This window comes from Esox lucius, chromosome 14 (genome assembly GCF_011004845.1).
Source record: "Esox lucius isolate fEsoLuc1 chromosome 14, fEsoLuc1.pri, whole genome shotgun sequence".
NCBI lineage: Eukaryota > Metazoa > Chordata > Actinopteri > Esociformes > Esocidae > Esox > Esox lucius.
This window is the reverse complement of record NC_047582.1, coordinates 18,271,689-18,283,673: the sequence shown is the minus strand read 5'-3', so window position 1 is coordinate 18,283,673 and position 11,985 is coordinate 18,271,689. Positions and strand designations below refer to the sequence as shown.

The 11,985-nt window shown below is 42.0% G+C and overlaps 1 protein-coding gene across 1 annotated transcript; it reads right to left on the bottom strand.

Moving 5' to 3' along the window:
- Nucleotides 1-639: 639 nt before the first annotated feature.
- Nucleotides 640-11,643, bottom strand: surf4 (surfeit 4). The gene is made up of 6 exons (XM_010877796.5): nt 11,412-11,643; nt 6,492-6,678; nt 3,851-3,927; nt 3,073-3,116; nt 2,706-2,892; nt 640-1,880 (listed from the first exon to the last, which is right to left on the bottom strand). The coding sequence occupies exons 1-6, from the start codon at nt 11,457-11,459 to the stop codon at nt 1,614-1,616; spliced, it is 810 nt and encodes a 269-aa protein (XP_010876098.1). The 5' UTR covers nt 11,460-11,643; the 3' UTR covers nt 640-1,613.
- Between the last annotated feature and the right edge of the window lie 342 nt (nt 11,644-11,985).

Sequence of the window (11,985 nt, the reverse complement as noted above, 5' to 3'; positions counted from 1 at the left end):
CTCTGAGACCAGTCTGGTTTATGGGCTATATCTCCCCCCTTCCAAAATGTGAAAGATTTGAAACCTGTCAATTTGGAATGTGTCCAAGGCACTGGAACAAATGCTCCTCATTGTCTCACACATACGTTTGGTTTATGACCAATCAACAGTACCATTTATGTAGTCTGTCCACACAAGATTAGTATCAGGCAGGGCTCCAAGCAATAAGAGACACAAGCGGTTGTTTGGGGCCCCAACCACTAGGGGGCGTCCGACTGCTAGAGGGCCCTAAATGAAATATTGCTTAGCGCCCCCAAAAGGCTCAAGTCGGCACTGGTATCAGGGCTATCCTTTCAAGATTATGAAGAAATGAAAATAGTGTGTAATATGTTTTCACAATATAATAGCTTATTTATTAAACTTGATGCCAGATTTCCAACTAAGATGCATCTTATTATAGGGTAAATACCAATTGCCCAGGGAGTTTCTTGTTAGCGTCAATCAGAAATTATATTTTTCTTGTTAGCGTCAACCCCATATATTTTTTATAAATTCTGTCCACAAAAATGGATCTAGTCAAAATTCCAGGCTTGGTAGAAAGAGAACAGCCTTCCTCGTCATAAATACCAATTTAGAAATAAATGACGGAACATGCAGATATATAATTTTGCATTTTTATTTCTTCTCAATGATCTCAGAAAACAAAACAAAAAATATAAACTCCTGAAAATCAATAAACTAATTATTTTCTTATACAGTATAGAGCAAAAACAGAGCAAAGTCTGTGACCTCTGACTCACTGAACAGTTGTGCTTGCTTCTCTAGATTGCAGAATATTGTTTCACAATTGTCAAGCTCTCCCTATTGCCCTGTTAAAATACAGTTACTAGTTAGGGCATTTGCCCAAAACGTAGTGCCCAAAGAGTTCTGGTGCCAACAACAATCGTGTTCAATATTCAACCAACCATTTTGAATAGTAGTATACAATGCACACATTCCCCAAAATGCATCCCTAAATACAATCCATTAATCACCAAGCCAGGGGTCTGGATGTGTCAATGGATGAGGGCGGGGACTTATGAAAATAAGATCAGATGGTAACCTAGTGAGTGAGAGAATTGTATGGTTCTCTGTGAGAGAATCGTATTCTGTGCCTGAGGTCTCAGTATTGATATAATGAGCAGTCACTGATAGTCCAAAAACAAGAGCAGGACAACATTGGGGTCTTCGTTGGCAACCAAACCTATACACTTACCCCTTTGCCAGGCATTTGGCTATAAAAAAAAAAAAGGTTTTGGAAACATCCATAAATACATTGTTATATACCTTCCGCAACACAACAAATACACACTAACTCCATCTGTTACAAATCGGTTACCTTGTATTTTAAAGTTTATTCAAAATCTGCCAGGTTGTTTTTTGTCACCAAAATAAAACGGGACATAAATAAAAAAGGTCCAGTAAAAACAGAAAGCAGCTGGAAAAATTAATTTGAAGGAAGATTTAGTAATAATAAAGGACAAGCAATAGAATGTCGGGGGGGAGGCTACTGTGGATTCGGTTGGCCAGAAAATGACATGTACCTTGGGGTCCTCGTATGTCCTGGGATGAGCACTGAGTGAATCCCCATCCCTCTACCACTCTTTCTTTTTTTCATCCATGGACACCCCACCGGGCCCAAGTGCTACAACCAACAGCAGCCCTCCAATGACAGAAGTGGTCTGGAAGAAGTCGTACTTCAGGAAGTCATGCATTGGCTTGTAGGCGGGCACAGTCCAGAAGGCATTGAAGTAGACGTTGATGGCAAGAAGCCATATTACAAGGGTCAGTGCAGCCAGCTTAGTCTTGAAGCCAATGGCTACCAGGATTATGAGGGCTGTGCCCACCATGTTTTGGAGGATCTGGGGGAGTAGAAAGTGACACATGGGTTTGAAGTCAAACTGCACCTGAATCACCCATGCCCCATAAAGGCAGTCACATTTCAAAATACCATAAAATAGCAACTGCAAGAGGCTGGCTCCCCCCCAAAAAAGTATTTTTATAAACGTGTCAGTTGTATTTCCTCCCAGCACAACTTTGTCATTGTGGCAGTTGCGGCATATTAATGTTATAACCTGAGGTCTGTGAGCTCAATCCTTCATCCGTATGTGACCGGTAACAGTTCAGGGTGGAGTGAGCAGTGATAAAGAGGCGGTCGAGATTTGCATCTGAGGAAATGTCCCAATCTTTGACTCACCTCGAGTTATTGCAGTGAGGCCAGTCTACACTCGGTAATTAGATATCACAAAATTGAGAGTGTAGAAATATATTGTAAATATTAAAGACAAAATAAGGCAGCGTATTGGCCTTTCACAAATTTTGAAATCTTTGATTTTTGCTGACTGTCATTCATATGTTAATCAGCTAATATCCACTATGACTGGAGTCCAATACAAGCTCCACCACAATGCAAGTCCACTGATACAGGCACAAATAACAAAGTTGTCTCGTACGCAAAATATTCAGTCCTTAGACAGAGCATGTTGGTTGAAAAACAGCACATCCACCAAATAATCAAATAAATAGGGTCAGTCCTACAACTGCATACTCTTAACAAAAACTATCGACATCCAAACTTAGCTTGATCTGTAAACATTTACATGAAATGCATAATGCAGTTTTTCCCCTCTGTAACTGCAGTCTCTCCTAAGTGACTCCATAGAGGCAGGGTAGTCTGGGCTACTTACAGAGAAAAAGCTGGGGTCAAAGTGCAGAAGGGTCATGAACATCAGCACCAGCAGGACCCTGCCTCCCAGCTGCATGTACTGCTTTGGCGAGCTCTCCCCCATGGAGGGGACACCAGCAAACATGCTCTTTCCTTCTGAACGAGACTCCGCTAATAACAACAGGAGTCCACCACCCAGAGCAAGGTTCCTGAGAGAGGAGAGGAATGGAGGGAAATGTGGGGTATGAGGGGAGATGACAGGGTGGAAGAGGAGAAAGCATCCATAGCTTAACATAGTATAGAAGAAAGGAGTGGCACTGACAGTGGAAATGAACCCAAGGCTTTAAAAATTATCATTTATTATGATTATCATATTGGGGGAAACCTACCTCATCAGAAATTTCACATCCCACAAAATGCTGTACGCAACTGTCTAGAGAAGAAAATAGAAAATAAATTCAGCATAAAATATTATACACCCAGAGGTCAGACATAGGAGTTCAGTTAACCCAAACTTCCTAAATTGTGCATAAAACATAATGCGAAACTGATTAGAGTTGCAGCAAAATATACAGAAACTCCTTGCCTTTTTCTTAAACAATTTCCTATCATGTCCTAGGATGGTCTGGCGATCAAAGCCACTGCCACCGATGCACATATTCTACTAAAAAAAAAACGCAACTTTTTTCACCACTCAGGCGAAATCTTTAACAATTGATCTCCACAAGCTGTTATGGAGGTCATTGCAGATTTAAAAATAAGAAAATAAGGACAAAAAGGGGTGGAGAAAAGCTAATTTTCATAGCCTTAGGCCAGGATGACTGCCAAAGTTATTATTTTAGTCATCATTGAGATCACTTCACTTTTGAGTTTTCTGCTCGCCATACATTTTGGATTTTATTCAGATTAATTTTCCTTGAGCAATTAATTTGGACTTTGGTAAACTTATTAACTTCTCAAACAAATGTTTAGGTAGCGGAAAATGTTCAAGCGATCTTTGGCAATACAGATAAGTGTTGCATTTACAAACAATCAATTGTAGAATCCACTTAAAAGAAGACCTTCCCTTTGTTGCCTCTTGTCCCGGGGTTCCTGAACATGCGCAAGCCATCATTAAATGCGCATTCAAGAATAAGAGCAGTTTGTCTATTTATTGTAGTTCCATACCTGTAGGGCTATGATTCCAAATAATCCAAAGCAGGCATACTGCACAAAATTTCTACTGAGAATGAGGACACATCCACCTGTTTGAGAAAAAAGGAAAAGAAAATAAGGTTCGATTTTAAATTAAACATTTTAAATATAAATTCATCCAACTGAGGTTGGACAAGGATACTACAAATTTCCCAAGGTTGTGGCAGTGTCTGTTCAACTGTCTAAAGCACACCGCCTACTCAAATAAGTCAATAAAGACATTAACCACATCACTGGGCTTTTGCACAAACCTAGACTGACCTTACTCCAGGGCCCAGTTTAAGTACATTTCTTGATTTTGGTAATCAGGAAGATTTAAGCGCATTGGGAAAATATAAAGGAAGAAAAACTGACAACTCATTGACTTGAATGGACTTTCTGTGACACGTAAGTACACACACTTACAATTATAAACGCAACACTTTTGTTTTTGCCCCCATTTATCATGAGCTGAACTCAAAGATCTAAGACTTTCTCTATGTACACAAAAGGCCTATTTCTCTCAAATATTGTTCACAAATCTGTCTAAATCTGTGTTAGTGACCATTTCTCCTTTGTTGAGATAATCCATCCACCTCACAGATGTGGCATATCAAGATGCTGATTAGACAGCATGTTTATTGCCCAGGTGTGCCTTATGCTGGCCACAATAAAAGGCCACTAAATGTGTAGTTCCATCACACAGCACAATGCCAAAGATATCGCAAGTTTTGAGGGAGCATGCAATTGGCATGCTGGCTGCAGGAATGTCCACCAGAGCTGTTGCCCGTGAATTGAATGTTCATTTCTATACCATAAGCCGTCTCCAAAGGCGTTTCAGAGAATTTGGCAGTACATCCAACCAGCCTCACAACCGCAGACCACGTGTAACCACACCAGCCAAGGACCTCCACATCCAGCATCTTCACCTCCAAGGCCGTCTGAGACGAGCCACCCGGACTGCTGCAACAATCGGTTTGCATAACCAAAGAATTTCTGCACAAACTGTCAGAAACCGTTGCAGGGAAGCTCATATGCATGCTCGTCGTCCTCGTCGGGGTCTCCACCTGACTGCAGTTCATCGTCGTAACCGACTTGAGTGGGCATTCGATGGCGTCTGGCACTTTGGAGAGGAGTTCTCTTCACGGAAGGCCTCTTATTGTGGCCAGCATGTTCAGTGTATGAATGGTGTACACCAGTGTCTCCCAACCCTTTTCAGTTACTGTACCCCCAAAATGTTTTTGCACTGCTTTCAGTACCCATGAAGTACCCCCTCATGTTAATTTCACTAGTAAGCCTATGTTGTTATGAGTGTTTTCAAGTACCCCCTGTGGAGAGGCCAAGTACCCCCAGGGGTCCTAGTACCCCTGGTTGGGAACCACTGGTGTACACGGTACACTACATGGCCAAAGGTATGTTGGCCCCTGCTTGTCAATCTTTCAACATCAAGGACATCAATAAAGAATGTGACCCACTTTGCTGCTACAACAACCCCCACTTTTCTGGTAAGATCAGTGAAACTCAACTCTTTTACGCATTCAGCACCTTCTGATTTTCTGTTCTACCTCATCATAAACTGCACTTGAGTGGAACAGGCTGAGGTCCAGTGTTGAGTTTTGAGGGCACTAGATGTTATAAAAGTGCTGCAAGGATTTGCTTCCATTCAGGAGCAAGAGCATTAGTGAGGTTGGCACTGATGTTGGGCGATTAGGCCTGGCTTCGGGATTACAATTAATTCCAAAAGGTGTTCGACGGGGTCGAGGCAAGGGCTCTGTGCAGGCCAGTCAAGTTCTTCCACACCAATCTCAACAAACCATCCTATTCTGTGAGCTTGTGTGGCCTGTCATGGATCAGTGGTAGCACCTAGATGTTTCCACTTCACAATAACAGCACTTACAGCAGATGAGGCCAGCTTTAGCAAGGCAGAAACTTGACAAACGTACTTGTTGGAATGACAGCATGCTAAGCCGGTTGAAAGTCACCAAGATCTCCAGTAAGGGCCATTCTACTCCCAATTTTTGTCTATGGAGATTACATGGCTGTGGGCTCAACTTATTAACCTGTCAGCGCTGGGTGTGACTGAAATAGTCGAATCCACCAATTTAAAGGGGTGTCCTCATACTTTTGGCCATGTAGTGTAGGTGGTGGTGGGCACGGGTAAGTGGCTATCACTAACTATACTGAATCGAACCCCTATCTATCATGTGAATCATGTACTGTCAACAATTAAGAATGAGACAATGTTAATTCAGTTAGTTACGCACTAACGTAGATGTATCCAGAAAAGGTGTTCTGGGTCCAATTAATCCTCAATCAGTGAGTGATTCTTATTGTATTCTCATAACTCAGCACCCTAATATACCAAATGTGCACTCTGGGCCCGACCTATAGAATAGGAAATCCTGCACTATAACCCTAGCTTACCAGATCCAAACTTCTTGTCCTTTGTGTCGATTGCTAGGGGGTTGTAGGCACCAGGGCTGCCTCACAACCGTGGACCATCATGAGAACGTACATGTGCACCCTCAGTCTCTAGTCCCTCTAGCAAATGACCAGTTCTCACCTATTAACAGATTAATAAAAGCACCATATATTTACACCCATTATTTACATTGATGATCCCAGCCTTACTCACCAAGCTGTCCTGTCAGGTTGAGCAGCACAAAGCACGTGGCCAGGAAGTAGCCACAACCCCACGTGGCTTCAATGTAGTCTCTCTGCTCATTCCACTGGAACCACATGCGGATCCCATCTTCCAGGAAGGTACTGATTAGACACAGCCGAGCCAGGTGAGGCAAGTACTGCTTCGTCACCCGCAAGAACTAGGAGCGAGAGAGAAATTGCACAAATGACTGTATATTCAGCATACAGTACAAGGACAAATCCTATGGGACATTAAATGAAAGGTAATTTCGGAACACATTCGAACAGGAGGCAGAGAAGAACTGCAGTAGTGCCTCAGGAGGGGGTAAGACGGAATATATTCAATGAGAGGTACAGACTCTCATTACAGCAATGTGTTTTGTGTCAGGCTACAAACATTCAGGAATTATTTTAATTCAACCTTTCCCAAGTGTGGATAACTTCTGGTAACCTGTACACTAACTAGTTGCACTCACATTCAAAAGGCGATGGTAAAACATGGAAATCTTCCATTGCTGGAATTAGTTGTCTTTTTAGTCATGGTTGCCTAAAAATAAAAAAAACAGCTTCCCACACCTCCATGAGAAATATTGAGATGTTATACAAAATGATCCTGCTTTTAACAACACACGTTGGAAGGAGAGCGCACGGAGAGGCCAACAATCTCTTATCACTGAGCTTGCAAGTGTTGACCTACCCCAAGCAGTGGATAGGGTGAGACGGGAAAAGGAGGCCCTGTCCAGCATTCCGACAATGCGCCGTGGATGATGCTTAGTAAGTCAATTTGCACCTCATTCTGTGGGACCCACAGGCACAGTTGGTATGCTGCCACCAACATCAACTCCTTGTGGCAATGACCCAGATGGTCGGCAAGGCAGTGACTCAGACCTAGCATCACTTTAGCAGCAGAATATTATGCTGGCAGCACTCAGATTTTCTTTTTCTAAATAAAAGCCATCATTGAAATGTACAAGTTAATCTAGTCTGTAAAAGAATATACAACAACAACATTGGAACAGACATTAAACAAAATGTACAGACTAGATTGTTAACTATATTCTCTTCTATATTTCAATGATGGCTTTTATTCTGAAAAAGAAAATCGGAGTTAGCACTGATAGCATAATATCCTGCAGCTAGAAAAACGGTAATGAAGCCTCAAATGGCCATCACGAGTCAGACCAGTAGTTGTCAAACCTAATCTTGGAGACCAGCAGAAATGTCACAGTTTTGTAGTAGCCTTGCAACAGCTCACCTGATGCATCTATTAAAGTAAGTGATAATTAGTTGAATCAGGTGCGTGAGTTCTGGAAGCCTATTAAAAAATACAAAAAAAATACATTCCTTTGGGAACAGCTGCCAGTCCCAAAGGAGAGGTTTGAGAATGTATGACTTCAGATCACTTCACCATTCAGTACTCCCTTTGCAAATGTCAATCTCTAGGGGACAACGACAAAACAGCAAGCGTTTCCATTCACTGAAGTGCCATAAAAACTGGTAAACCAGTCTTATACCTGGTAGAACTCCCAGGGAAGTACAGAACTGCATAAATACGAGCTTGCGGATGTATTCTGTAGGCAATGAACAGCATACTTCCTGCAGAGCAGTCCACAATTTTGTTGTATTTCGAGGGGTAGGATTTCTTCGTTCCACAACTCCCAGATGTGTTCGATAACATTGAGATCTGGTGAATTAGGTGGGAATGGCAAGACCCCAAACTCAGATGAATGTTCCTCTAACCATAATGTGGCGTGTCTAGACTTGTGTGGCGGTGCATTGTCCTGTTGGAAGAGGCCAAACCCATCAGAATGAACGCAGGACTTGAACGGGTGTCACTTGTCAGAAAGGATACATAAATAACGTTTACCTGTCAGAGACATTTGTAGACGTACCAGGGGTCCCATTGAATGCCAGCTAAACAAACCCAATACCATTACGGAGCCACCACCACCCTGTACAACGCCCTGTTGACATGCAGGATCCATGGCGTTTTCTCCACACACGGATCCTTCCATCTGCCCGAAACAGTTGGAAACGCGACTCGTCAGACCAAGCTACTCGTTTCCAGTCAGTCAGTGTCCAGTGGTGGTGTTTCGGAGCCCAGGCGAGGCCCATAGCTGTGTGTTGAGTATTCATCAGGGGGTATTCTAGTTGGGCGTTGGCTCCTAAAGCTCATATCCCAGAGGGAACGTTGCATAGTCCTAACGTTGATGTTTGTTGAGGGCCCAGTTTAGAATGCAGATGTTATTTGAGGCAGTGTTGCACGCCTATCGCCTGAAACGATTCTTGCCAGCCGATGCTGGTCTCATTCTACAACAGTCTTTTTACGGCCACACTGTTGTTGTAGGTTAGATGTTTTGCCAGAATTCTTGCATTCACGGTACACCCTTGAAATGGTAGTACGTGAAAATCCAAACTTCTCTACCTCCGAAATGCTATGACCCATCTCACAAGCTCTAACTATTAAACCGCGTTGAAAATCACAAATTGTGATAACTTGCCATTCTCATGGCGGAAACAGCTCTAAATGCTTCTAAAGACGTCTATCACTTTTTATACACTCACCTAAAGGATTATTAGGAACACCATACTAACTGTGTTTGACCCCCTTTCGCCTTCAGAACTGCCTTAATTCTACATGGCATTGATTCAACAAGGTGTTGGCCCATATTGATAGGATAGCATCTTGCAGTTGATGGAGATTTGTGGGATGCACATCCAGGGCACGAAGCTCCCGTTCCACCACATCCCAAAGATGCTCTATTGGGTTGAGATCTGGTGACTGTGGGGGCCATTTCAGTACAGTGAACTCATTGTCATGTTCAAGAAACCAATTTGAAATGATTCGAGCTTTGTGACATGGTTCATTATCCTGCTGGTAGTTATAAAGGGATGGACATGGTCAGAAACAATGCTCAGGTAGGCCGTGGCATTTAAACGATGCCCAATTGGCATTAAGGGGCCTAAAGGGTGCCAAGAAAACATCCCCCACACCATTACACCACCACCACCACCAGCCTGCACAGTGGTAACAAGGCATGATGGATCCATGTTCTCATTCTGTTTACGCCAAATTCTGACTCTACCATCTGAATGTCTCAACAGAAATCGAGTCATCAGACCAGGCAACATTCTTCCAGTCTTCAACTGTCCAATTTTGGTGAGCTCGTGCAAATTGTAGCCTCTTTTTCCTATATGTAGTGTTGTAGTGTTACTGTCCTGCTAAATGCAAAAGTCTTCTCCCAAAATAAAGCAATTTCTCTCTCCAGAACTTTGCCTGTGATTAGCTCAATCCTTTTTATTTGCCGATAACAAGCATACCCATAACATGATAGTCACCTAGATGCTTGAGAATAAAGCTGCTTTGAAATGTTTATGATTTTCTTGTAGTATTACTGAATTGCAAAATGATCATTATTTAAGCATGCTTAAAGAGTTATTGAAACTACAACATGTTGGTGTTACCCTTAAATCAATCACTGTCCTTCCTACTGAGGGTTTTGAAAAATAATCCATGATTAAAGTTTAATCTGTACTGGAAATTCATTAATTTATATTTTCTGAATTGGGCCAGAACGACAGTAATTTAGCATAACAATAATGTGAACCACTATTTAGTTATTCTAACTTAATTTTCTTATGTGATTCTAATCTAATTTAGCCTTGCTGGAAAAAAAGGGACTGAATAATTATCAAAGGACTGAATCTAAGGATCTGTATCCTCTTGCAAAGCACTGTTTCATGCAACTGCAGATTGGCCCTTGAAAGCACTGTATGTATGAAATAGACTTCCCCAACCTGAATAAAACAGAACTGCCCTGAATTCACTAAGCCTGTGTTCAGTTCGCTTCCAGCATATTAAGGCTAAGTTCGTGGTGTAACATACTTTTGACAAAACAGCACCAGAACTGTGTGGCTGCATATTATTAAATTTGAATTTGCAGCAGTGCTTTCTAAAACGTTGTAATTGAAGTGTAGTCCAGGCCTACAATAAACCATAATATTTGGTTAGGAGTCTAATCTGGATAGGAGTTTTGTCATCTGAACACTGGAGTTCTCTACATGGTTCAAGGGGTTTATGATTTCATCCACAAAACACGATGGTGCAGTACCAGATAGACCTATACAGCAGAGCATACATGAACATATGTTACCATTATCAGCTTGTTTAACACACACACCGTTATATTAAACACAATCAGGTAAAAGCCTTCCATGTCACTGGTATGTAAAAATCACCCCAACTATTGAGCAATTATGATTTGAAAAATACTTTAAAAGATTTACATTATTCCTTTATTATTATTGTCATAAACAAAATATTGCAGTGAGGGATCCTGCTGAATCGCCACTGACAATGTCCAGTAGTTTAGCCGGTTACAAAAACAATCAACATTTGTCAAATAACACAAAGTTTTGAGTAAACGCTTGCAAACTATAGTTTGATACTCAATGTTAGTTGCACGTTTGTTAGTAGCAAATCGAACATTCATGATTTGAAATGAATACTTAAATAAGGGGGCTAGCTCGCTAAATTCGGTGAACTACTGTACAGCAAGTTACGTATTACTGTACTAACTAGTAGTAGACTCATATCAAATGTATACAGTTTTATACTACCACTCATCCAGTAATTAGTTACAGGGTGGTGATAGCTAACTTTTCACAATCCACAAATCATGTACCGAACTAACGTCAACGATAGTTAGCTAATCGTGTGGGTCACTAGCTAGTTAGTTGTGCATATATTAGCTAGCCAGCTAATCAGCAAGTGCAGTAACTACCTGAAGCAGCTGAGGCTAGCTATTTAAAACCAGCGTTCTCTTGGAATCTGGGGCAGTCTAGCTAGCTATCACTGTCAGCTATTTACCAGCCATTATCAACTTTGCACCATGTGAATCAACGAAGTTACCTGGTCCGCCACATCTTCAGCTTGACTCATGAGCTCCTCCTGCCCCATATCTTCCGAAACGGAGGCTTAGAGTTATAGTTACGTTATCAATGTCACAGGAATATTAAATAATGTAAGTGCCCTGCCTTTGATATCTACTTCAGCAATTCCTGCCTGTCTCAAAAGAGAGAAGGCCGCCTCCGCCCCACAATGCTTCGCGTCGCGAGGCGCGGACCCCCACCCCCTCAACGTCTACCGACCGCTGTATGCCACGTATGCTTTTCCAGGGGGTTCGTCATTTTACATTGTTTACTGAATTGGTCGTGTAAACATATACAAGTAGACATTACACAAAAACCTAGTGTAGTGGATTATGCAGCATGGCAAAATACTAACATGTAAACAAATGTGACCCAAACCTGGCATGGTGCAAACTGAATCTAATAGTTATGCTCTATGAGGAGGGTTATATTACTATAAAAACAAGTGTACCTGAGGCCTATACTACGAAGCAGGATTCGGGGTAAGCGAGCTAACTTCAAGTAGAACCCTAGGTTGTCAGTGCCACGACGGTGGTTCACTTGTTACCGGGTTA

Bases quoted from the DNA above. Each gene is read 5' to 3' on its own strand.
- surf4 (XM_010877796.5), bottom strand. From the start codon at position 11,459: ATGGGGCAGGAGGAGCTCATGAGTCAAGCTGAAGATGTGGCGGACCAG. The intron at 2,893-3,072 runs GTAGGTTTCCCC...CTCCTCTCTCAG, and splicing joins GATGTGAAATTTCTGATGAG to GAACCTTGCTCTGGGTGGTG. The intron at 1,881-2,705 runs GTAAGTAGCCCA...CTACTCCCCCAG, and splicing joins TTGACCCCAGCTTTTTCTCT to ATCCTCCAAAACATGGTGGG.